The 27915-nt window shown below is 41.2% G+C and overlaps 1 protein-coding gene across 4 annotated transcripts in view; it reads right to left on the reverse strand.

The window, feature by feature from the left end:
- The window catches only part of BRWD1 (bromodomain and WD repeat domain containing 1), a 116380-nt gene extending 88965 nt beyond the window's left edge, over positions 1–27415 (reverse strand). For 2 of the 4 annotated variants that reach the window (XM_032392635.1, XM_032392633.1), the window contains exons 1-8: positions 27268–27414; positions 27105–27163; positions 26935–26964; positions 26686–26745; positions 6754–6904; positions 4563–4661; positions 4023–4183; positions 2628–2849 (exon numbers count right to left, since the gene is read on the reverse strand). In XM_032392635.1, coding sequence (XP_032248526.1) covers positions 2628–2849; positions 4023–4183; positions 4563–4661; positions 6754–6904; positions 26686–26745; positions 26935–26964; positions 27105–27163; positions 27268–27316 — 831 coding nt within the window. In that variant the 5' untranslated portion in view covers positions 27317–27414. Of the gene's footprint in view, positions 1–2627; positions 2850–4022; positions 4184–4562; positions 4662–6753; positions 6905–26685; positions 26746–26934; positions 26965–27104; positions 27164–27267 lie in introns of all 4 variants that reach the window. The other 2 variants (XM_032392636.1, XM_032392634.1) reach the window with 2 other exon arrangements.
- Positions 27416–27915: the final 500 nt, after the last annotated feature.

Below are 27915 nucleotides of genomic sequence, written 5' to 3' on the forward strand. Positions count from 1 at the left end.
TAGTTGAACTTATGTGTAGGTATTTTCAATCTATATCCTCTCTACCCCTACAAGTGTGTCAAAAATTCTGCTGAGCTTTAATGGCCACCTCCTCTGGAACTGGCAAATGCCTTCTGACTCATAGCTCCTCGCCTTCCTTATCTTGGTGTCCTAATTTCTCATTGTGTGTATCTCAGGTATTTTTTCACCTGTGTCTAACTTCTCAAGTTCTTTTTAAAAAGGAAAGCTAGTCCAAGCCACCTATACAGTGTCTTTCCTTCCTGCAGAATGCTCATTTGCTATTCTTTCAGACAGACAAAAGGTTCTACTTCTGGTTGTAATAATACTAACATTTTTGAGAATGTAAATTATATCAAATGACATTGTATAATGCTATCCTTGAGAAAGGTGTACATCAAAATATTCACAGTGACTATTTCTAGATGGTAAGATCATGGAGGCTTACCTTCTTATTTGCTATTACTGTCTAATTTTTCTGCAAACAATATTACCTGTACATCTTTTTTTAATATAAATTGAAAAAAAAAAAACAAACCTTTAGTGAAAAATGGTTTCTACATGCCAGTAACAACAGGGCAAAGAATATAAAAAAGATTAATAACTAAAATTGTGTACTTGTTTGACTTTGAACTTTGGTAACCACTGGCAAGTAGAGATGAACTTTCTGGTGTATAAAAACTTACTACCACCCAAACAGATTTTTCAGATATTTTCAGTAGGTGATAACCGAATGTGGGCCCCATTACCAAAGGAATGGGTTATAGGAAAGACCAGAGCTCCACTTTTACACTGAGGGATTCCATGACGGTTTGAGGACAGACACCAGCACAAAGCCAGAAGTTTTCTCATGTGCTGCTACACTGGCCTAGAAGTTCATATCAAATAACACAATGTCAACTGTGGAACACACAATGAAGATTTGAATTAATGTTCAGACTATGAAAACTTCTAAAGAACTCTTTCCTTAAAATAAACAGGCATACCAAAAACCTTGCTTAAAGTTTCAAAATAAAACACTATCTCAATTCTGGTTGTCTTCATTCAAAAATAAATCCGTTATCTCTATTCTTCAAGAAAACTGACTGAAGAGTTGAGAAAAGTGTCTCTCGTCACAGGACTTCACACCAAATCTATTTACAGATCACTTAACATATAGCCTGGGTGCATTCGTACCTGAAAGTGGAACCACTCCCACAGTTTTATCCAAAATCAAGTCAGAGGCACCAATGTGCCTTAAAAGGCCTTACAAATCGGTATCTTCCTAACAAAATTTTCAAAAAACTGACCGAAGAGCACCATTTTCAGTTCTGAATGAACTAATGACTCTAAGACAGTATCCTCAATGGCTGCTAGAGAGAGACTACCAGACACTTCATGCCTAGAAGAGCGTACACCTCCAGGTGCTCAAGCCTTTAGATTAACGATCCTGAAAGTGCAGTCCCTGGGGGAGGAAGAACAGCAGCAGCAGCACCTGGGAACTTATTATAAATGCACATTCTCAGGCCCCACCTCCAACACTTTCTATCAGAATCTTTGGTGGTGGGGCCTAGCAATCTGTGTTTTAAACAAGGCCTCCAAGTGATTCACATGCACATTTAGCAGAACCACTGCTCTGGATCCAACAACCAAGTTACGGGAAATACACAGGAACATGTTGATCCGCTCTGCAAGGATGCAGACAGTAACATCCAGACTGTGGGAACTCCACACACAAACAACCCAACTCTTTAAACAAAGAAACTGCAAGGGCATTTTTTAAAAAATTGGGCAAGGGAATGCAATTTGTTTTAAGCTTCTTTTAATTGACAGTAACGAACTATAAGACATAAGTTCTGTCTGGTTCCTCCTTCAAACAAAATATTGCTACTGATGAGACAACTGGAAATTTGAACATGAAAAAAAAAATAAGTATGATGATAATGTTTTGGTTGTGTTTATTAAGAAGAAATTTTTATCTTTTAGAAAGACACACTGAAATATTTACAGAAAAATGATATGAAATCTAGGATTTGCTTTAGGTACAAAGTGAAGTGTGGTTGGAGCAAAAAATTGGCCATGGGTTAATGGGCACCTAGGGGTCCATTATACTATTCTACTCTGGGTATGTGTAAAATTATCCTCCACGAACCGGGGCGCCTGGGTGGCTCAGTCGTTAAGCGTCTGCCTTCAGCTCAGGTCATGATCACAGGGTCCTGGGATTGAGCCCCGCATCGGGCTCCCTCCTCAGTGGGAAGCCTGCTTCCCTCTCATTCTCCCACTCCCCCTGCCTGTGTTCCCTCCCTCGCTGTCTCTCTCTTTCAAATAAGTAAATAAATAGAAAGAAAGGAAGAAAGAAAGAAAGAAAGATCATGAACCTATCCTGTTTGTAACTGACATTCCCCCAGCTTAACTGTAAGCCTAATTAGGAAGCAGGAAGTTATCCATCATGCCTTCACGTAAAGCCCTTAGCTGCACCGGACAACATTACCTCACCCTTCCAAGATTCATGGAGGTATGATTAATTACATTTTCTCTTGGTTACTAAAATAGATCACATAATTACTAAGCATCTTACTATTTCTCATCTCTAAGGAGAAAGAATCTGAACAAAAGTTCATACACAAATGTGCACACTAAAGCTAGTTTACCTGTAAAGATGTGATTGACCCCGTGTGTCCTTGGAGCACAGCAACTGGGGCACAAGTTCTCAAGCACCACACTCTAATTATCTTATCACAGCTCCCTGCAGCAATCATTGTATTCTCATAGTTTACTGCCATATCTGAAATTTCTGCAGAATGACCTCTTAATGTTGATAACAGGCGGCCATTGTGTGTTGACCAAATCTTCACCAAACAATCATCTGAACCCTGAGAAAAAATACACCCAAAAACAAATGTTAAAACAGCAAGTCTTTTCTAGCATTTTTTTTCATGTTTACAGCAGCTCTATTCACAATTGCTAATACTTAGAAGTAACCAAGATGGCCTAGCATTTTTAAAAATACTATTTACATGTCACTCAAATTAAGTATCTATAACTCTTCTCTTTCCAACTGTGTAAGATTCTGTAAATTATGAATCTTACAGTCAGAACACGTATGGAACTATTTTTTTCTTCAAATCAAATAACATCTCTATAAAGATACTATGAAGTTTTCATTTCTGTGGATCAGACAACATTATAAATACTATTTTCCCAAAATTCCCCGCCAAGCAATGAGTTCAACTAAAAGTTCATGGCTCACCTATTTCAATTAACAATGGTTAAATGTCAGTTTTGCTCACATCAAGCTAAATAATTTGATGTGCATTAGGACAGACCTATGGTTCACCGGCTAAGTGAGTGGCAATCTCAAAAACAACTAAAAAAGAACGGGACTAGCACCCTCATTTTAAATAACCCAACAACAGGGTCTCAAATTTGTGGCACCAGCCAGCATCCATCTAACTCAGCAAATTTTTTAGTATGTACTCTGAATCTCACAACTGAAAAAGGAAACTTAAACTTCTGACCCATCGTTATCTTCCCTTAAAATATTAAAATGTTAGATTACAAATATTTATATATAGTTTTATAATAATAATAAAATAATCTTTCCCTGTTCAAGTAATCAATTTCCCTGGATCAATGAGTAGTCAATATGAATATGAATCACCTGCAAAGATTTGGATTTTTATGGAAGCTTTTTTGGTCTGTTTTGGTTACTGGACATACTAGAAACTATCCTCATTAGTAGGTCTAGAATGGGATGGAAGGGAAGTATTAGGCATGCATATTTTTAAGATCCTTGATGATCATGCCCATGAACCACTAAGTCAATGTCTCACAAACACTACACAAGGCCTGGCTATCTGCATCTGAATCACTTGGGATACTTAATAAAAATGCAAATTCATGGGCCCCACCCCAGATCTATGGAGTCAAAATCCCTGAGAATGGGAACCACAGAATCTACATATTTTATAAGATTGCCTACAGGATTCTAATGCACACTGAAGTGCTCCAGATGATACCAAATTGAGTTTAAAACATTAACTCACGGTAAAGATTCTATGTCCTGTCCTATCAAACGCTACACAGTAAACAGCAGACAGATGTCCAAGAATCCTTCTGTGCATTTTTATATGCTGATACATAGTTCCTGGAAATGCTGTGCTAAAAGTGGAACACCCTGTGAGTTGTTTTCCTCGATGTATCTCCACTAGGAAATAAAAACAATGAAAATGGTTAAGAAGAGCCAATAATGTAAAAAACGAAGAAAAACTCCACAACAATTTCTAGAGGGTCACAGAATCTACGTTCAAGAAATCCTAAGGATACTAGTTTCTCCCCAACTCTGTTCTACTATAATCACCATTATGGGCTTCTTATTAGCATAAGATTATCTTTCAGTAATTTTTACTACGTTTAGTAATAACTTTAGGAAAACAGTAAGTCTGGAAATGGATACTTATCACTACTGAAACAACACTACCAGTATTTCCTTTTAAATTTTAATATAGCTGTTACAAAGCCGTTACAAAGTCGGTCAAGAAATTAAAAGCAGGGTTTCGGTCACGTGCCAAGCCACGCTCACTCACCAAGACTGGGTGGGGAACCATAGTTCACTGGCATTTCTGGAGGTCTTCCTCTGTGAAGAGCAGCAAAGGCAGAGCCCTTCCAAACTGTGTGCCTGCAGTCTTTAAAACGAATTTTAGATACACATAAAATCTTGAAAGTTAACCCCAAGAAAGATTTTATAGAATACTTACGTATATTGTAACAAACTGTTTATTCAAAGTTTTACCAACTAATATACTTTAACAGAAAAGCCCTAGAGGTTTATTAGACTATTTCTGAAGGGGAAAAAAAAATTAAGACATCTCAGATACAACAACAACAGCTAACATGAGTACAGCACTTTACAGTGTACAAAGTGCTTTCCACGTACATCGTCTCATTGAATCCTCACAACAACCCTGTGAGGTAGGTGTGATCGCCAACGCACAAGTGAGGTAACTGAGGCTCAAAGGTTCTGGGACCTTTCAAGAGACCCGCTGCCAATGACCCAGTCCAGACGGACTGTAAAACCAGATCTTTTGACTCCCAAGTCCTAGTCTATGCCGAGTAAGTTTTTATTCGTCAATGCAGAATTACACCACACGATATGAATGGTAAGAGATCTTAATCACAACGGATCCAACTTTCCCAAAATGGAAATTTTTGTAAGAAAAATTTTATTTGACTGATACGAAAATGCTTAAAATGTTAACGGAGTTTCAAATTAATTTTGGCCAATATTACCATGACTTTAATCTCCTTAGGAAATACTGACAAAATTAAATGGCTTTCCTCTTGTTTTAGGATCACGGATAAGCCTTTACCCAAGAGCACGTAGGATCTGTGAGTGTGAACGCTAATTCTAGAGTCCGTCCCTTTTGACCTATCAACAAATACACTAAGAAGAAACATCTGCCCCCTCTATAGGAGATAGCAGCAGAACACAGATTATGCTGTGCCAGAAATCAGCTTCTTCACAAATGGAAGAGGAAGGGAAGGAGGGCATATAAACCTCTACTGAGCCTCGGGTGCCCCAACCTAACACACACATTACTTTTTACATGAACGGATTCATTACCACTATCATGACCAAAGAGCAGTTACAAGGCATCCTCTCTGGACGCCAGTACAAAACAGAGAAATATGGACCCCTACCCTAGGGCAGCTGGCTTAAGTCTCTTCTAAGGTCTGCCAGTTCCAAAGCAGTGCTCATCACAAAACGACACGGAGCTTGACACAAGTAAAGAAAACAGAGGAAAACGGGCCACTCAGGCAACTACTACATAACAACCTAAAATAGAATAATTACAAGGGGAACGGGGACGCAGAGAAGGGAGAATAAGAACAGTTTCCTGACCCAAGCCACAGTGTGGCAGGGCCACAGAGCACGAGGAAATAACTAAAGCTGACAAACCAGGCTGGCATGGAAGCAGGAAGGAGGGTTGTTCTTCCTCAGTCAAGCTTTACCCTGCTGGTGCACCTAGGCGGCAGCAGCGTCTCAGCAACGGATCTTAAAGGTAATCATGGGGAGTGCACGTGACACACACTCAGAATCAGAATAAAGGTAATCATGGGGAGTGCACGTGACACACACTCAGGATCAGAAGAGCCAACATTCTTGCCCGTTAGCAGTTCAGCCACGTTGTATACATAGATCATATCACATACATATACTTAGTCTAGGTGATTTATACCAAGCTAACAGAAAAAGAACAGCAATTCCAAACATTTTGCTACCACATAACTTTGCAAAAAAATTAAATTGATGAAAAGAACCATGCAATTGTACATTTTTGGTGCTTGTTTCAAACTGCTACCAATTTAAAAAATCACTTCCCCTTATTACAAAGGGCTTTCAGAATCTAAATACCAAATAAAATACTTCTAGCATTTAAAGAGTTTATTAGACACATACAATTACATTCAATGAAGTTATAAGTGAGCTACAAAATGGAAAATTAAGAACTCACATCGATAAAACCTCAAACACATCTCAGAATAAATTCAAGCTTTTTCGCTTAACATCTAAACCTTTATCATTTTTTTAAATGCAGAAGGACCCATTAAACACTTATGTAGTAAAATTCAATGTCTATGCTAAACGCAGAAAATTTTATAGTCCACAGCATGGTTTATAGTTACATATCGCCTTTCTTCCACAATGCATACATTACTTCACAATTATAATTATTAATAAGCTACAAAGCAGAACACTTCTTCAAATTAAGGTACCTTTTGCTGTACGTAGCAAAGACTGCCTTCCTGCACCAAGTAAAGAAGTGACTCTTGAAATACTGGGTGGAATTTCTTTATCCAACATGGGACCAATGCGCTGGCAGATTTGCAACAGATGATCAGGAGCCACATGCTTATTGGACAAGACCTAAATTGGACAACAAGTTTTAAAAACATTATTTACAATATTATCAATAAATATTAAACTCTTAGGGATAAGTCTGACAAAACATGTGAAAAACATGTACAAGGAAAACTACAAATCGTTGCTGAAAGAAACTACAGAAGATCTAAATAAACAGCAAACTGATCTATAGGTTCAAAGCCAACCCAATCAAAATCCAAGCAGGCTTTTTTGCAGAAAATGACCATTTTATTCTAAAATTCATATTCAAATGCAAGTGGCCTACAAAAGCCGAAGCAGCTTTAAAAAAAAAAAAAAAAAAAACATAGAGTTGAGGTATAAAAATAATACTTGACTTCAGGAATCATTGTATGAGGGCAACTGATTTTTGACAAAAGCACAAAGGACAAAAGATAATCTTTTCAACAAACAGAGCTGGAACAACTGGATATCCATTTGCCAAAAAAATTTTTTTAATTAGCTTTGATCCATACATCACACCATAAACAAAAATTATCCCAAGACAGATCACAGATCTAAATGCATAATCTAGAGGGGCGCCTGGGTGGCTCAGTTGTTAAGCATCTGCCGTCAGCTCAGGTCACGATCCCAGCATCCTGGGATTGAGTCCCACATCGAGCTCCTTGCTCAGTGGGGAGTCCGGTTCTCCCTCTCCCTCTGCCCCTGCTTGTGTCTCCTCTCTAACTGTGTCTCTGTCGAATAAACACATAAAATCTTTAAAAAAAAATAAATGCATAATCTAGAACTGAAAAACTTATCACAGAAATCACTGGAGAAAATCTTTATGACCTGGGGTTAGATAAAGATCTCTAATGACAACAAAAGTACAATCCACACAAAAACCAGCCGATAAACTAGACTTCATCAAAACTAACAGCTTCTGGTTTTTCAAAAGGCGCGGTTCAGAGCATGAAAAGACAACCCACAGACTGAAAAAAAATGTCTGCAAAGCATATCTCTGATAATGGACTTGTATCTAGAATATAAAAAACTCTCAAAATTCAATTATAAAAAAAATCTAATTTTTAAAAACAGGCAAAAGATGTGAACAGACATGTCTCACACACACACACACACACACAGACAAAAAGATGCTCAACATCATTCACTGGTAACTGATGAAACACAAATTAAAACCATGAGGTATTACTACACACCTGTTAGAATGGCTAAAATTAAAAGTACTGGCCAGACCAAGATTGACAAGAACATGGAGAAACTGCTGGTGGGAACAGAAGACAGTACAACCACTTTGGAAAACAGTTGGGTGCTATTCCCCGAAGCAGACTGAGGTGATCGCTGTTCACTTGACCCAGACAGAAAACCCTACAAAATCATGCAAACCAAGAGGTTCAAATCTTTGTGTTCACTTTAAGAACACACATGCAACTGCCCAGGCCATCAAGGGTACACTTATCTGAAAAGCCACTAAGTATCTGAAGGATGTCACTTTGCAGAAGCCATGTGTGCCATCGCCCTGCTACAATGGTGGAGGTGGTAGGTGTGCCCAGGCCAAACAGTGGGGCTGCACACAGGGTCATGGCCCAAAAAGAGTGCTGAATTTTTACTGCACACGCTTAACAATGCAGAGAGTAATGCTGAACTTAAGGGTTTAGATGTAGATTCTCCGGTCATTGAGTACATCCAGGTGAACAAAGCCCCCAAGGTGCAGTGTAGAACTTACAGGGCTCATGGTCAGATTAACCCACACAAGAGCTCTTCCTGGCACACTGAGCAATCCTTACTGAAGAAGACCAGATTGTTCCTAAACCAGAAGACGAGGCTGCATAGAAGAAAAAGATACCCCAGAAGAAAATGAAGAAACAAAAACTTATGGCCCGGGAGTAAATGGAATATTACTCAGTTATCAAAAAGTTATCAAAAAGAATGAAATCTTGCCATTTGCAACAAAATGGATGGAACTATAGGGTATTATGCTAAGTGAAATAAGTCAGTTAGAGAAGGAAAAATACCATTTGATTTCACTCATATGTAGAATTTAAGAAACAAAACAGATGAACTGAGGGGAAGAGAAGGAAAAATAAAATTAAGACCAAAACAGAGAGGGAGGCCATAGAGAGAGATGCTAAACTCTAGGAAATAAACTGAGGGTTGCTGGACAGGAGGTGGGAGGGAGGATGGGGTAACTGGGTGATGGGCATTAAAGGAGGGCACTTGATGGAATGAGCACTGGGTGTTATATGCCACTGATGAATCACTGAACTCTACCTCTGAAACTAATAATATACTATAGGTTAATTAAATTGAATTTAAATTTTAAATGAATCATTAATAACACACAATGAGATGAAGTCTCAAAATAATTATGCTGAAAGAACCCAGAAAAAGAGTACACCCTGTATGATTTTATTTACATAAAACTCTAGAAAATGCACACTAATATATAATGACAGAAAGCAGATCAGAGGTAGCTGGGAGCAGGGAGAAAAGAAAAGCAGGAGAGATTTCAGAGGGGAAGAAGAAATTTTGGGGTGTGATACAAATGTTCACTATCTTCACTGTGATGGGTTCATCAGTATTAACACACATCCAAATTCATCAACCTGAACCTTTATAAATATGCATATATATATGCATATGTACTTCAAAGTTAAAAACACAAAAGTTACTGTGTAAGTTTAACTCATGAAGATGCCTAATGTTACCTGATCTGTATGTCACACTTTAATGCTGCATTAAGGTTTCTCAATCATGAGATGAGGTTTCTCAATGGTGACGTTACCAACATTTGAGGAAAGACAAAAACATCCCTGCACAGGACTGTCCGTAGGTGCAGGACACACGGTGCCCCTGGCTCCGTTCCATCAATGCCTACAGTAATCCCCATGCCACTCCGACACCAACAGTGCCCCCTACACTTTTTCAAGCTCCCTGAGAAACCCTGCTCCAAAGAAAATCTGAAACATACCTCAAGATCTCACTTTTGGTTCTTATGCATTATTTCAAATATAAAATAAGCCTGGATTCAATATAAAGTTGTTGTGGGGCACCCAGGTCAGTCAGTCAGTGGAGTGTCCAACTTTTTTTTCCCCCCAGATGAATCCAGCATTTTATTTAATTATAGCAAGCAAGGAAGTGCTCACTTATTCTCTACTTAAACGCCATAGTTAGGCAAAAACATTCAGACCTATATTGAAAACACCTCGCTGACAGTTTCCAGAACATTATTTGCCACTCAATACCCAAGCTGTTGAGATTTAAGATCACCTTTTGGCAGTGCACCACAGGATTCTAAACAAACAGGACTTCACCCGTATCACCTTAATTTCTTGATTATCATGTCTTGCTTTCTATCATCCATCGGAACAATTAGTTCAGCTTCTTTAATCGCATAGCTTAAACCTGACGCTTCCCGGATGTAAAAGCTGAGTGTCCAACTCTTGATTTCAGCTCAGGTCGTGGTCTCAGGGTCGTGAGATGGAGCCCCACATAGGATTCCATGCTCGGCATGGAGTCCGCTTGAGATTCTCTCCCTCTCCCTCTGCCCCTCCCATTTCCCCCACTCTATGTCTCTTTTTCTCTCAAGTAAATAGAATATTTAAAATATTTGTTCATAAGCCCTAATGACAGAAGAGGCTAAATAAAATATCTTCAACTTCTCAACCAGACTTCTGTTTCCTACCCTGACAGATATCCCACAGCAAAACTCCAAAGGCCTATCAAAGCTCAAGTAGACATCAAAGTGTTTCTTAATACTAATTAGCACTCTGTGCTTCCAAGTGTCAGCATGTGAAAGTCCAAAAACTGTTGTAGATAATGAGCTCATCATGGAAGGGAAGAGATAGAAGGAACTAGAAAGTAATTCCAACAGGGCCAAGAAAATCAGATCTAAGAACTTGTCAGCAATGCAAATCTGAAAACAAAACCCCCCCACTGAAGTACTCACACTGACCAACCTAAATAATGTATCTAAAAAGCTTAAGAAAGATAAAATGACTTTGAACAATGGCAATATGGCTTCTATAAGGCACAAAATCACTCTAATAGTTTTAAGATTTCTACTATCCAGGTGGATAGATAACTTATATAATTGGCTTTAAGTTTTGAAGTTACACAACCAAGCCTGTCTCCTGAGTGGAGACTTGTTCTTAAAGGCGAGCTATAACAGACATGGCTAAAAACAACTTCTCTAATAGAAAAGGTACGGACAGAAAATTTTAAACAGAGTGTTTCCTAGTGCTAAACATGGTCTTATTTTATCTCTTAAATGATCTAGAAGGGAAACGTTCTAGATTACACTCGCTGCCTGAGTTGAAGAAGCAATAAAACTGATCATTAAAATAATAGGAGGCTTCAACATAGGCAGGTGTACTTACACGAAGTCCAGGTGTTGTAGGAAATGGATTCCATGCAGCAGCTGTAATCCCATAAAAGAATTATAGATTCATTGCATTTCTGAGGATTCTAGCACAATCATCAAAAGATGAAGGGGGAGGAAGTTTGCTAACCTATTTTTGTATAAAACAAGGTATTTCTGGAAAGTATGGTGGTTCTAGTCCCAATACAGGCAACAAAAATGATGAACAGAAAATGGCTGTGAGTGTGAGCCTCACACTGGGTGTAGAGATTGCTTAAAGAGAAAATCTTAAAAAACAAAAACAAAGGGCACCTGGGCAGCTCAGTCAGTTAAGCATTAGCTGACTCTTGACTTCAGCTCAGGTCAGGATCTCAGGGTCATGAGATCCAGCCCCACGGTGGGCTCCACACTAAGCACTGGGCTCCACACTGAGCATGGAGATTCTTTCCCTCTCCCTCTGCCCCTCCATTGCTCGTGTACACACGCGCTCTCAATCTCAAATATGTTTTTAAAAAAGAAAATGGTTCTGGATTATTAAGTTAGTATCATACTGACCAAATCAATATGATAAATAATGTTCCTTCACTATTTTCAAGTCCTACGCAGACTGGTAATAGTCTCTACCAGCGACTTCAATGAGTAAGGCAGTTATACAACATCCTCAGGAATGAGGCCAGAACTAAGTTCTTTCCAACATCAAATAGCCAATCTCTCTACCATCTTATTTTTTGTAGCCACAGTCACTCTCAGAAAGTGTATCAGCCATACTCCTAGGATCACCATGTTACTATCACTATCACTAAATACTGCTGTGAGCATGAGCCTCTTCAAGCCCAGGGGAGCAACTATACAACAAAGTGGTAGCAGGGTCTAGATAACCTGTCTAATTGGAAAGTTATGGGAGAAAGTAGCTTTTTCTGTAAAGTCTGGGATACTATAATCTAATCAGGATCTAGAATGAATGTTTAATATCTTTAATATGTTCCTATCTGACCATTAGCTTTCCCTCGATTAAACTACATCTAGAAACCTTACAAGGGAAAACACATAACTACCACATCATATCACAACTCCTATATAATGGGCATACAGTACCACAATGAAATAAGAAGTGACAGCATAGTCTTTGATACAGAATAAAAAAAATTGATGTCTTCCTTAAGTAATTCCCCTCAGCCTCTGATGCCACAGAAGTTCTTGGCCTCTTTTCTAAGCTTTATAAAGAAATGCATGTTTAGTAGTCAATGGCAAGATAAATATTGCTATAGATGTAAAAGGGGAAAAGAGATTAACCCTCAGGTTATCCAAAAGGACGTAGGCAGAGAAATGATCTAGTGTTGGCATGAAGATCCTTCACTCAAAAGCACTGATTTTAATTCAGGAAAAAGAACTAGTTTTAGCTTCCTGGAGTAGACCAGGTTTGCTCACCCTACAGCCACTATCTCCCCCGACTTCGGCAGGACCCTCCTATATAGTCCTGGGCAATGACACGGAGAAGAAACTTTCTGAGGCAGGGCAATGTTCCTGAAAAATTCTCCTCCCTAATAAAAGAACCCTTCCCTCCCACGTTTCTAGGATATGATAGCAACCATTAAAACTAATAGTTTGAGGAGAAAAAAGCCAAGATGTCAACTGCCCAATCAAAAAGACAGAGACCAAGGCCTTAATGACACCATTAAATCACTGCATCTATTCCACCTACAGACTTACAAGATATCATTGTAACTTTATTATTTAGGCCCCTGCTTTTAAGCAAGTAAAGCATCCCATAAGCCTACTATCACGTGCTACGCAATCACACCAATCCTACCAGCACTGCCCACCAATTTGAAAATCTGAAGCAAACTCATCCACCAGCCATCCCATAAAGTGAGGCTTGCCTGGAAAATGCTATTAATGCTTCAGCCAATACCAAAGGAGGACATATCCTTAGTTAGTAATTCTGTGTAACCTATTAATACCATTTTCTTCTTCCCTTACTTAGCAAAACAGCAAGCCCTGTTTTTTTCCAAATTACAAATTATTCAGAAGAAGAAAATCTAAGATTTCTGATATTCTTGATAGGGAGTTCTGACTGACCATCACAATAGGGAGTAAGATCATCTGAAAGGAATAAAATACAAAAGGCAAAATACTCAGGGGCTTTATCCATAAATCAGCTGACTTCTGAAAAGAAACCACTAAACTTGAGATTATTCCGTTGTAACATATGAAAGTAACTGAATTTTCTAAGCAGAACATAATTAAAATAAACCTGTGTGAAGACTAATTAAAGCCTGAGTCCTACATGGAACTTAATGAAGAGACAAATACGCCCCAAAAAGTCAACCCTCTTTGTTTTTTTAAATATTTCACAAGATGTATTAAAGCAGAAGAGACAGGACATTTCAAAATGTATGAGTATGCTACAGCCCAAAGAAGCTATGAAATAGTGAAGTACTGGTCAAGGAACAATTTCAGCGACATGAACACAGTAAAGATCATAGTTTTCAATATTAATGCAAAACATCTTCTAGCCAGACTTAGTTTATCATTTCATCAAGAAGTCTGCCATATTCTAGGGCAGAAGACATGAACAGACATTTTTCCAAAGAAGACATCCAAATGGCCAACAGACACATGAAAAAGTGCTCAACATCGCTTGGCATTAGGGAAATCCAAATCAAAACCTCAGTGAGATATCACCTCACACCAGTCAGAATGGCTAAAATTAACAAGTCAGGAAACGACAGATGTTGGCAAGGATGCAGAGAAAGGGGAACCCTCCTACACTGTTGGTGGGAATGCAAGCTGGTGCAGCCACTCTGGAAAACAGTATGGAGGTTCCTCAAAAAGTTGAAAATAGAGCTACCCTACGATCCAGCAATTGCACTACTGGGTATTTACCCCAAAGATACAAATGTAGGGATCCAAAGGGGTATGTGCACCCCGATGTTTATAGCAGCAATGTCCACAATAGCCAAACTGGAAAGAGCCAAGATATCCATTGACAGATGAATGGATAAAGAAGATATGGTATATATATACAATGGAATATTGTGCAGCCATCAAAAGGAATGAGATTTTGCCATTTGCAACAACGTGGATGAACTGGAGGGTGTTACGCTGAGCGAAATAAGTCAATCAGAGAAAGACATGTATCATATGACCTCACTGATATGAGGAATTCTTTATCTCAGGAAACAAACTGAGGGTTGCTGGAATGGTGGGGGGTGGGAGGGATGGGGTGGCTGGGTGATAGACACTGGGGAGGGTATGTGCTATGGTGAGTGCTGTGAATTGTGCAAGACTGTTGAATCACAGACCTGTACCTCTGAAACAAATAATACATTATATGTTTAAAAAAAAAAAGAAGATAGCAGGAGGGGAAGAATGAAGGGAGGGGAATCGGAGGGGGAGATGAACCATGAGAGACGATGGACTCTGAAAAACAAACTGAGGGTTCCAGAGGGGAGGGGGGTGGGAGGATGGGTTAGCCTGGTGATGGGTATTAAAGAGGGCACGTTCTGCATGGAGCACTGGGTGTTATACGCAAATAATGAATCATGGAACACTACATCAAAAACTAATGATGTAAGGTATGGTGATTAACATAACAATAAAATTAAAAAAAAAAAGAAGTCTGCCATATTCTAAAAGACCAAGAGAAATAAAACCTATTCATTTCAGCTATGTCTTTAAAGCAAATTCATAAAACTCAATACAAACAAAACAAGAGCTTACAAAAAGTCAAATAAAAGCCCTGCACTTGATACAGATTCTAGGTTCAGCTGCAGAGTCCTGAAATGTATGAATTCTTAAGTAAATACAATTAAATCATTCAGAATAGAAATATTAGTCCCCCACTGAGTAACGAGCCGGAAAGGATCCATGGCTGCACAGCTACTGGTTCAATTCCTTTCAAATTGGCTGAAAACATAACACTGTGTATTTAAGGATCATCTTCTTTTTGAGCTAAAATGCTGAGCAAAGGGAATCTGATAAACCATTTTAATAAGAAATGTATTATAAAATCTGATCACTAACACAATATAGAATGTTACAGAAACAGAGAAGAAAGTCTAGATGAAGGCCAGCAAAAATGTAGTACATGATGATGACGACAGTCCCTGTAGAGAAAGGACAGAAGACTCAAATGGTACTTGCAAACTGACAGTTTAGAAAAGGCTAGATTCATACCTCACACCAACCATACGCTCAAATCAACTGAACATAAAGACATTACAAAGGAACTACATATGGACTGGAAAATAATAACGATGAATAGATACATAATACTGCCTTTTATAATATTAATTTTTGGAGTGCAGAAGGGCTTTAAGGACAACCCTAAAGACAAAATAAAGATTAACAGATGTAACCAAAGTAAAAATCTTAAACCTCCGTAAAAACAAAAGCTCCAAAAAAAAAAAAAGCTCCCAACAAAACTAAAAGCAGCCTGCAAGCTTGGACAGGAACCTAGAACATGTGGCCGACTAAAGGAACCTAGAGAGATGAAGAATTCTTACAAAATGGGAAGACAGCAGTAGAAAAGCAGGTAAGAGATATAAAAAGGCAATTCAGAAAAGATGAATTATCAACAGGCACAAAACAAACTTCCTTAAAAAAACAAGTCTTAAGCATGTAACTGCTGGGTCAGAGGTTATGCAGGGTTTTCTTTGTTTTTTTACTTCTGCGATGGTTTAATTGCCAAATAGTTGGAAAGGATTATTCGTTTAAGAAAAAGCCCCCAATCAGTACAGCTTTTATTACATCTTTAAAATATCACAAATTAAGTCTGAAAAATCAACTGGCATCTTGCTGTTTCTATAACTAGACAACTTAAATCTTATTCATCAGCCTGCTGAACTGTTCCTTTTTCAGAAACATAGTTACCATCCAAAAATTTTCTGGTATCCTTGTTTTTACCGGTTGTGCTAAATCCAAGCAACTGAGTTTGATACAAGTTCAATGTCATTTCCTTCAAGAATTAACTCATCTTCCTGGGCTTGAGATACAAGAAAGCGACACCTGGCCTCATTCACACCCTGTAGATATATTTTTCACTCAAGAAATTTCAGATTTCCACAAGAGAACTACTCTCCTGAGTAACGACGTTGACGGGGAAGGGAGCGTACACAGACCTCACCCTGTAACAGGAGGCCAGTGTAACACCCTCGATCACCTTGTGTACAGGACTACACATAGTGCGGACAGGAGCCAGTTCTGTTCTAGCTCCCACCATCTGTCAACTCAGAGCCTCTTCTCTTTCCTCCAAGGAGACTGAGTTCTACATTGATGTGACTGAAGTCCCTTCTCAGGGTTCCTCTGGGGCCCTTCATAGTAACACTGTGTCATTCAGAGTGATGTTGACATCTTCTGAAATGTCGACAGTCTGATTGCTGACAATGGTCTTCATTCTTGCAGTAGATGCGGCAAAGAGCTATGCAGGTTTTTAAGACTGACGGCAACTCTGATCCTCTCATGGCTTCACTTTCCTTCTTCATCCTTCAAGACAAGTGTCACCCCATGGACAAAAGCTGTCCCTCCCCACCCCACCCCAATCCCCATCCCCATACAAATGTGAATTTGTATTACAGTAACTTGCCTGCTACTTCTGGTTACCCCTAGGGTGTAAAGCCCCAGGAAACCAGGAGCCTTGTCCATCTCATCCACACTGGTCTCCCTGGAACCTTGAATACAATAGCCTTTCACTTACTGAATAAATGCATCATACATTCATGAATGAGTATCACACAAAGTGGGCTTGCAGCTGGACCTGCCCCCTAGGAATGTAACCTCACTAAAGTTACTTATCCCTTTCAGTTTCATCTCAAACAGGAAATCACAATACAGACAAGGTAACAGGATTGCTAAAAGTGAGTGAGATTATACAGGTTAAAGCTCTTAACTTTTGTGCAGTACTTGGCAAAAAATGACTCAAACATTAGCTACTGAGGGGCACCTGGCTGGCTCAGTCAGAAGAGCATGGGATTCTAGGTCTTGGGAGTCATGAGTTCCTGCCCCACCTTGGGGGCAGAGCTCATTATTTACATATAAATAAATAAACTTTAAAAAAAACACAAACCATTTTACTCAATGGTTAAGTTTCTAGAAATTTATGATAAATGACAATTATAGAAGATGTAAATAAATGCACAGATACACAGATCTTACTTTGGTATTCACAGAATCACTAACAGCAAAAAAACCTAGAAACCAACCAAAGGTCCAACAAACAAAAGGTTAGATAAAATTTTCTAGAGAAATGGAAAGGAATTCACAAAATATTATCTTTTTAAAGATCCTATTTTGGGGGGCGCCTGGGTGGCTCAGTCAGTGAAGCATCTGCCTTTGGCTCAGGTCATGATCCCAGGTACCGGGATCAAGCAACGGCGTTGGCGGCGGGCTGGTCTCCCTGCTCAGTGAGGAGCCTGCTTCTCCCTCTCCTTCTGCCCCTCCCCCCTTCACGCTCTCATGCGCTCTCAAAAAAAGATCCTATTTTTTTAGCGTATATGAAGAAAAATAAACACCTCTCGCTCTCATGATTTTCTATTTTTTCTTTGCTTCTGCATTTTCTAAATATTCTACAATAAACAGCAATTTTTATTTAATATTAGGACACTTTTTGGTCAGATCACAGAGAAAAGACGAACTAATTAATTACATCACTTTTCAGTTACCCCCCCCATAAAGACCACTACCAAGATCCTCAAACATTTACATATAAATATGGGCAAAATTTAATATGGGCAAAATGTAAGGCTTTAAATTGAGGCTCTACCACAAAGTCTTTCTCCAGCAAAAGTTTCTCAATGTGGAATCCAGCCTAAAATATACCAATGATAGTTTAACTAACAGAAACTAAAGTAAGGGGGGGTAGTAGACTCTCCTGACCCTCAGGCAGTATGGTTAAAAGTACTAGTTGGCCCTACCTAACTAGTTACGGGACCTTGGACAGGGTACTTTCTAAGACTTCAGATTCCACATTTGCAAAAAGAATAGGTAATACTGCACACTTAACAATGTACAAGGTACACTTCTAAGGCTTTTAAGGTTTTGACTAATTTAACTCTTCACTACATTAATGATAATAGCTAACATGTACACAGTGATTTCTACCTGACACTGTTCTAAGTACTTCACATAGACTAACTTACTATATCCCCAAACTACTCATCTGCATTTTACAGATGAGAAAACGCAGGCACGGGCATTAAATAACTTGCCCAGAAGCAAAGAGCTAAGAAACGACAAAGCTAAAAATAAGAACCCTGGCTGTCTAGTTCACAACTCTCCAGCATCACTGGATCCTTGCAATTGGCTATACTGCATCCTAATAAAAATGGCACGTTAACAAGATAATCAAGGAGTATCTGAAGAGATTTAGAGCCAAAGTGGCCCCTAGAAGTTTTTAAAGCCAAATATATGCAAACTGATTAAAATCAACATAGAGAATTTTTTCTAAGCAGTTAAAGAGTCTCCCATCCAAATCTCATTCACCTACCCCATTACAAATAATAAGCAAGTCAAAGTCTCGGCCAAATTCTAAATACTGCGCACACAATTCATCCTGCGCTGCTATGGTATTACTTAACTGTAACACAAAAGTTTTGTGTTCAAAATGCCACTTTTGCATTTCTACATAATAAAGGAAAGAGAGTCAATATGACTCAAAGATGCTATTTTGTACCTTCCTACTGAAATAGTCTAAGGAACTTAAAAAAGGGATGTACAACTTCATTTGTATCTCACAGCCATTCCAGTGCTGAACACTGCTCTGACCTACAAATGAAGCCCATGTCTCGGAGAGATTTTAAGAAATCAAAGATCATAGAAAAAAAAAAAATCATTTAATAACCAAACTGACCAAACTGGTGATGGCTGGTTCTCAACAGAAAAATATACTAAGCATTAGGCCACCCACATTAATTCTTTCAATGAACAGTGAGAGCCGACTATGTGCCAGGAAGGACAATTAAGTGTACCCAAAGAGGACTGCAGACAGTTACATGTCCCACGTAATTTTGTTAAGTTGAAAGTAGTCATTTATTTCAACTATTAAAAGGAGATAATGTGTGAGGCTACTGCCCTCACTTTAACAATGAGAACAGGTTGGTCTAGCTTGAAAGTAATTTTTAGGGGCGCCTGGGTGGCTCAGTCGTTAAGCGTCTGCCTTCGGCTCAGGTCATGGTCCCAGGGTCCTGGGATCAAGCCCCGCATCGGGCTCCCTGCTCGGCGGGAAGCCTGCTTCTCCCTCTCCCACTCCCCCTGCTTGTGTTCCCTCTCTTGCTGTGTCTCTGTCAAATAAATAAAATAAAATCTTTAAAAAAAAAGAAAGAAAATAATTTTTAAACCCATCAAAGAGCTGAGAAAACAAGTTGACATCAACTACGCCCCAGAAACTGGTGAGCCCTTCTGTGACCAGAAAAAGATTCAGAGCTGCTTTCATCCCTAGCAGAGAGGCAGGAAAAACTGACCACAGATGAGAATAAGGAAAAACCTGCCAAACTTTTAAACTTCACAGCCATCTGTGGGCTGGCATGTCTGAGGCCTGATGAGAATGCTGAGGGCCCTCAGTCAAGAGGGTCTACACCACCCCAATTCTCCCCACGGGCCTTCATCAATTGCAAAGGGCCAAAAACAGGATGCAGAGCAGCTGGGGGAGACCCAGTCCACACCAAGTGCACTCCAGAGGCCCTCTGAAGGCTAGGGATAGGAAAATAGAGTAGAAAGCCAAGGGCCCAACTGGAGAGCAAAGAGATCTCAGCAACCCAAAAGCTGGCAATTGGACTATAAAACAGAGCAAGCTCTTTCAAGGTTTGGGAAGCTAGCAACCTGGCTATAAAATATAGACGTCTCCGGGAGTTCAGATCCTGTGTTGGGCTCCATGCTGAATGTGGAACCTACTTAAAAAAATAGATCGGTCACTCGCTCGCTCAGAAATCTCACCAGTGCCCAAACCCCAAACTCTGCTGGAAGGGAAAATCCTGATCCAATCCTTAAACTATGTGAAGCTAGTGATGAACCAAATGTACCTATAGCTGCCACAGAACCCAGAGACAACCAGATAGGACACAAATTAGATTCACCCAGCCTCTCACATTAAGAACTTGAGAGTAAAAGGGTGCATCCTTTACTAGGGCTAACTGTATTACCTCAACCTCTACTCTTTGCCCAGCATACTTCAAAAGATGATGGGATACACAAAGCCAAACGCGACCCCTGATCAAGAGAGGGAGTAGTCAACAGTGGACCCAGAGAAGGCCCCGATGTTGAAAATGCTCAGCCATTATCTCTTCAAAATATTTCTTCTGCCCCATTCTTATTCTTTCCATTTAGGACTTTAATTACACATTAGACAATTTGATATCCCACAGATTCGAGAAGTTTGAACAACCTCAAGCAGAGTAAATGCAAAGAAATCTACTTAGGTGCATGTAGTAGCAAACTTTTGACGTGGCCTCCAATGATCCCCACCTCCTAGTACTGACAACCTTGTGAAATCCCAAATCCCTTCCCCTAGAGTAAGTTATTTCTAACCAAAAGAATACACTTAACACTGAGGGGATACCACTTCCATTACTGTGACTTCTGTCTTACTAGCAGATTATTATTCCCTATTCAGCTTTCACCTTTTGAAGATGCAAGCTGCCTTGTTGGATAGACAAGTGGCAAGGAACTGAGGACAGCCAACAGACAACTAGAACCGAGACTTCAGTCCAACAAACCGAGAACTGAATCTAGCAAAAACCAGGTGAGCTTGGAAACAGACCCTCACCTTACCTACAATCAAGTCTTCAGTTGAAACCCCAGAGCTGGCCAACACCTGGACTGCAACCTTGATAAAGACTGAAATGACTCAGCTCAGCTGTGCCTGGACTTCTAATTTACATAAATTCTGGAATAATTAAAAATAAATCTGCATTGTTTTAAACCACTAAGTTTTGGGGTAACCTGTCATGCAGGAACAGATAACAACTATGGTACATCACAGTAAAACTGCTAAAAATCAAAAACAAAATGAAAATCTTAAAAAGCAGTCAGAAAAAAAAAAAAGCATTATCTTGAAAGAAAAAATAGTAAGACTGCCAATTTTTCACTATTAATGAGCTGAAAGGGAAGGAAAAAAAAAAGCACCAACGGGAATTTCACCTTTAAAACAACTTTTAAAAATAAAGACAAAACAAAAATGTTTCAAACCAAAAATAAATAAGAAAAAGGAAAACCAAAGCCATTGCCAACAAAACTTCATTAAAAGAAGTAACAGAGTAAGTTGTCCAGACTGAAGAAAAATAATCACAGATAAGATACATGGGAAGATAGGAAAGAACTGAAAATACCAGAAAAGGTAGATGGTGAATAAGCAAATGAGTATTAACTTTAAAACAACAGCAGTAACATCTGGAAAAATTTATAACATATATAAAAGTAAAATATGATTAATAGCCCAAAGGACAGGAGAGTAAGAATTAACAGTTTCAATCTCATTTACTTGGGAAGTGGTAAAATAACTAAATGGTCAACACATATTGTAACCTCTAGGGTAACCACTAAAATAATAAAAGGATATATACCTAAAAAGCAATAAAGAATAGTATAATAATTAATCCAAAAGAGAAGAGAAATAAAGAGATGGGAACATATAAAAGATACATGGTAGACTTCACACAATTTTATTTAAGTAATTATATTAATTACTTAAATTATAACTAAAAACTCCAAGGAGAAGACTGAGTAATAAAACTACATGCTGTTTACAGGAGACATACTTAGAAAATGAGACGCGGGAAAATGTTTGCTTTACTAAAAGTAAAAGGACAGAAAAAGATGCACTATGCCATCACTAACAGAGAGAAAGCAGGGCTGGCTGTACTAAGGCCAAGTCAGACTTTGAGATAAGAAGCTATTATGAGAGAAAGAAAGAACATTTCCTAATTTTTTTTAAAAAAAAAAAAGGTCAAATTCTGGAAAAGGCAAAACTATGGGAATAGTAAAAAGATCAGTGGTTAGGAGGGAGGGAAGGATAATTAGGTATAGCACAGAGGATTTCTGGGCAGTATCTGTATGATACTGTATTAGTGGATATGTGTCATTTGTCTAAACCCACAAAATGCACAACACCAAGAGTACCCACTGTAAATATAAAAGAACCCTAATGTAAACTATGGACTTGGGTAATTACGGGGGGTCAATATAGGTTCATTGACTGCAGCAAACGTACCATTCTGGGGAATGCAGAAAACAAGGGAGGCTGTGCACTTACAGGGGACAGTGCTCAATTTTGCTATGAACCTAAAACTGCTCTAAAAAAGTTAATTCAATAGGAAGATAACAATTATGAATTTGTACGTACCCACTAACATACATAAAGAACTGGAAAAAGTAAAAAGACAACTCTACAGTTACGGATGGAGATTGTAACAATCCCTCTCAGACACCAAGAGAGCCAAATGGCAAAAATCTCTAAGGATTTAGACAACATGAAAGGAAAAAATTTCATGTGACTTTTGTCCCTTAGATGCAAATAACTGTTAGGATGTGAGCCTCTGAAAACAAAGTAATTAATAACTATCCTCTTTCAAAGCAGGGTAGAGCACGCTCTTGATCTCAGGATACTGAGTTCAAGCCCTACGCAGCATGGAGAGCTTAAATAAAGTAGCACAGTCAAGGCTAAGGGACTCATAGATAACACCACCACTACCATTATTCAGCACCTAGCTAGAAGGCACCATTAGTTCCCCAGCCCACAATGTGTTCACCCATAAATGGGTAAATAGCAGGTATCATTCATTCAGACATAAGAGCCAAAAGAGACTGTATTTTGTTATCTCATTTAGACCCTACAAATATAAATTAAGCAAAAGGGAAGTCTACCCAATTAGGCCTTGTCATCTTACCAACATCGTTACTTTTTTTTTTTTTTTTTAAAGATTTTTATTTATTTATTTGACAGAGAGAGACACAGCGAGAGAGGGAACACAAGCAGGGGGAGTGGGAGAGGGAGAAGCAGGCCTCCCGCGGAGCAGGGAGCCCAATGCGGGGCTCGATCCCAGGACCCTGGGACCATGACCTAGCCGAAGGCAGACGCCTAACAGCTGAGCCACCCAGGCGCCCCCAACATCGTTACTTTTAAGTGCTGATTATTACTGCATGCCAAGCATCGTTAAGCCATTTTTTTCCCATGTTTACAACAATGCTTTGATACAATTACTATTATCTTTGGGGCGCCTGGGTGGCTCAGATGGTTAAGCATCTGCCTTCGGCTCAGGTCACGATCTCCAGGTCCTGAGAGCCACCCAGGCGCCCCTCAACTTTGTATTTCAATACAAATAACTTTTTTTCCTTAAAGGCCTATTAAACATTATTTAAAAGAAAAAGCATAATGACAATAAATTCTCTAAAAATAGGCTCCAATGTAAGGATTTCCTGATTTTATTTACTGGTTAAGGAAGACAGTGACCTACAAAATTGCATGTTACTCAATTAGTAAGTCTCTCGAATCACGTTCGCCTATTTAAACATGCTCCTTCTTTACAAATTAGGTCCTTACTCCTGTGCCCCATTCCATAGCTCCATTTCCTTCTTCCTCTTTCATGTTCACCACCTATATATAAATCATGAATACCCCAATTACATTTTACAAATTCACAGGCCCAACTGCTAATGCAGATAAGTAGTCTCAATTCTTTCAAGAAATAACAAAAATACTCTTGCTTCCACAGTACAGGTTGGAGTGACAACATGGTCCCAAGTCTAAGATAAACTGTAACTTTGTATGCAGTGACTCTGGAATCACCTCAAACGTTTCAAAAACTACCAACGTCCAGTCCCAACACAAAAATTCTGATTTAACTAGTGTGAGACATGGCCTGAGTATTCAGATTTTAAAAGGTTCCCAGATGGCTCTGATCCAAGAATGAGAACTGAGAAAAAGGAGTAAATTTAACAGCACAAGGAAACAAACAGCATAAAGAAACTATCAGACAAAACCCGAAGGTGAAACACTTAACAGACCAACTCAAGTTTCTTCAGGAAATCAATGGCACAGGAGAAAAAACTATGGAAGATAAAAAAGAGATGGAAAATAATTTCAGTACAACACATGGACCTTGCCTGAAGCCCAATTCTAACTAAATATAAAAAGAAATCCAAGGAACAAGAGGAAATCTGAATATGGTCTAGATATATAAATAAAACCACATATGTATCATCAAAGAATATTATTCTTTGGATTGTAAGTGTGACAGACACTGGCACTGTGGTGGTCTAAGAAATAGTCCTTCAATTTTTTCGAGATGCACTCGGCAGAATTGAGAGGAAATATAATGTCTAGATTTACTTTAAAATACTTCAGCATATTAACCAATAAAATAAAGGAATGTCTGGAATTTGCTTTAAAACAATACAGCCTAGGGGAGGGAGCTAACAGATGCAACATTCTTTGCTAATCACTGAGGCTGATAAGGAGTACCTAGTGGATGGTTCATTACTCTTATTTTTCTGTTTGAAGATTTCCACTCGTAATTTATAAAAAAAATACTTCAAATAGAAGCCAAAGTAAAGATAGCAAATTGGCAACGGGGTTCATTTCATTATTCCAATTTGTGTATATCTGAAATACTGCTTAATTGAAAGAAAAGCGGACTTGGTTTGGAGAACTAGAAGCTACTCACATACTCCGACAAAAAAAAAACTCTCCTGTATACAAGATGCTCATCCTGGGTGGCTCGGTCGTTAAGGGTCTGCCTTCAGCTCAGGTCATGATCTCAGGGTCCTGGGATCGAGCTCCACATCGGACTCCCTGCTCAGTGGGAAGCCTGCTTCTCCCTCTCCCACTCCCCCTGCTTGTGTTCCTGCTTTTGATATCTGTCAAATAAATAAATAAAATCTTTAAAAAAAAAAAAAGGAAGCTCATCCTCTGTCACTTAGAGCTAGGAGAGGGTAGAGGCAGGGGAAGGCAAAGGACAAAGAGGATTTCCACCAGACCCAATGAGCTAGGTGATGCGAGATGACCTGGCTCACAGCCACACCACAGGAATGGAACACAGAGATTTGGGGTAATTCTAAGCAGAATTTTAAGTAGGATTTCAAGCAATTCTAACAGAAAAGCCAAAAATGTAATATTTAAAAAGTTTTCCAGTAGTTATAGCATCTCAAAATTTACACAATTATCTCTTCCACAGCACAACTGCACCGTCAATAATGCACTTCTGCTTCCCTGATAACACTTTTTTCTCTCACCAGAAGGTGTAAAACAAGTAGTCCTTTAAACGTTTCCCAGACTTAAATATCAAAATAACAAATTCAATTCTGTCATGATGCAGAATTTTTAGAACTTTCTTGGAAATACTATTCACTTTTAAGTGTTTGCTTCAAAAAACTCTACATCAGTAAATATTACAATTGATGACTGAGATAAAATCCTTTCTCCAGACTTTGTCAATAATACTTAACTGTTCATATACAGATGACAAGTCCCCGTTTACTTTTTGTCCTTCTGTTTAATCCAAGAAGTGATCGTATCCTACTACCAAATCCTATTACAAGTACTAGAACTGTGGTAACAGATCATTCAGGAGATTCCGATTCGTCCTCAGTTGTTTGGCTCATACAAGATGCCGATACAGCCTGGTGACTAACGAAATCCTTTCTCCTAACACACAAGTTGGCAAAAATATTTTCCTGAAGATTGTTTTATTTCATAGGACAAACCAGTGGGCAAGACCGAATTCTGTATCGTGAGAGCAACTCAAAAAGCTGACAAGGTGCAATGAAAAGAGAAGCATCATCTACGCTAACGGTGCTCTAAACGGGGAAGCCGCAGAGGCAGGGCCTACGTTAAGTCACGTGCAGCAAGGCCAATACAGAAATTCACCGAAGTAAGTTTTCTCAGGCACTCAACAAGTACTGTACAGTTTAGAGAAGCACAAGTACTGGAGGAACGGCATACTGTCACAACAGCAAGATTTTTATGACGCTGATGAGGGTAAAGAAAAACAGGCTCAAGACAAGAACATTTCTCCACCTTTCAGAAACCAACGATTCTATTCCTAGGGAACAAGTGGTTAGAAGAGCTGGGCGGGGCAAAAGAGGGAACACCAATCAGAGGTCGAGTTACAAGTCGCGTACGAAAACAGAAGGATGAGAGCAGCTCGCTGAGTGGCTGGCACCTACCCCCCCCACCCCGTCCGCGCGCACGCGCGCCCCCGGCTCTCACCATAGGCAGCCGCACCTGGGGACCCACCCCACCGCAAACCGCGGCGCAGGGTCGCCCCCACCTCCCGCCAGCCACCCCCCAGGGCCGTTTCCTCCCAAAACAAACCTGGCCGCCCCAAAACAAAACAAAACCTGCCGAGGGAGTCTCGCTCTCCCGGGGTCGCCCCCGAGCACCGCTCGGCCACTTCGCCCCACGAGCAGGAGCCCCGACAAGGGGGCGGGGAGCGGGTGCTCGGAAACACGGGGATGGAAATGTCAAAAATCTCACCAATTCCTCGTAGCTCCTGTTGTGCTCGTTGCCCTCCCAGTCCAACCTCTTCGGCAGCAACTGCAAAGGCACGACACGCACACGAGTGACCACCGCGCGGGGCCGGGCGGGGGGACGCGGGCCGCGGGCCGCGCGGGGGGCGGCGGGGTGGGCCGGGGTGGGAGCTGGGCGAGCGGCCCCGGCAGGGTAGGGAGGGGGCACGGAGGGGACGCGGCGGGGCGGGCGCGGCGGGCGCCACGAAGCACAGACCTGGTACTGCTCCAGCTCCTGCACCAGCACCTGCAGCCGACGAGACGCGCAGTTAGGGCGGCGGGGGGCACCCGGGTCCACCCGGCGCCCTCCACCCGCGACCCAGGCGGCGGCGGGGCCGGGGCCGGGACGCGGCGGCCCGCGCCGCCGCCCGCGGGCCCCGCACTCACCTGGGCGGCTCTCCGACACGGGCCGGCCGATAGGTACCGGGCGATGAGGAAGTACAGCTCTGCGGGAAGACGGGGAGTCGGGTCAAGCGCGGGCGCGGCGGCGGGGAGGGGGCGGGGGCCGGGCTGGGGGCGCCGCGGGGAGGGCGCGGGCGGCGCGTCTTACCCGACTCGATGAGGGGCACCGGGCGTCGGGCGGGCGAGGGCTCCGCCATGGCCGGGCGCGGGGCGCGGGGCGCGGGACGCGGCGAGGGAGCGGGCGAGCGAAGCGTGTAGGCCGCGCCGAGGCCTGAGCGGGCCGGCGTCCCTCTACCTCTGGCGCGCCGCCGCCGCCGCCATGCCGTGCGCGCCGCCACGCCGATGCCTCCGCGAAGTAGTCCCTCCGCGGGAGAGAAAGTAGTCCCTGCGCGGCGACCGCCGGCGCCCCCGTCCGACCGACGGTGGGGCCGCGACCAGAGCGGCTGGCTGCGCCTCTCTCTCCCCCGTGTCAGGGGCGCCGCGACGGGAACGTGGAGGGTGGGCGAAGGCCCGGGCCCGGGCAGGCGGCGGGTGGGGGCGGGGAGCGCGCGTGGCCGGGATCCCTGCGCGCGGTGAGGCGGCCCCCGGCCATTGTGAGGCGGCGGCGCGGCGGCCGGGCTCGCGGCGGGGCGGGCGCCGGGGCGGAGGTCGGGCGGTGCGCGGGGGCGGGGGCGCGGCGGGGGTGGGGCAGGTTCCCGTGCCCCCGCCGGAGCGAAGTCGCTCCCCCCGGGGGCCCGGAGCGCGCAGCGGGTCTGACGGGGTGGCCCGCTTCGGGCTCTAGGAAGGGACGTTTCTC

This window comes from Phoca vitulina, unplaced genomic scaffold, assembly GCF_004348235.1.
Source record: "Phoca vitulina isolate PV1807 unplaced genomic scaffold, GSC_HSeal_1.0 scaffold68, whole genome shotgun sequence".
NCBI lineage: Eukaryota > Metazoa > Chordata > Mammalia > Carnivora > Phocidae > Phoca > Phoca vitulina.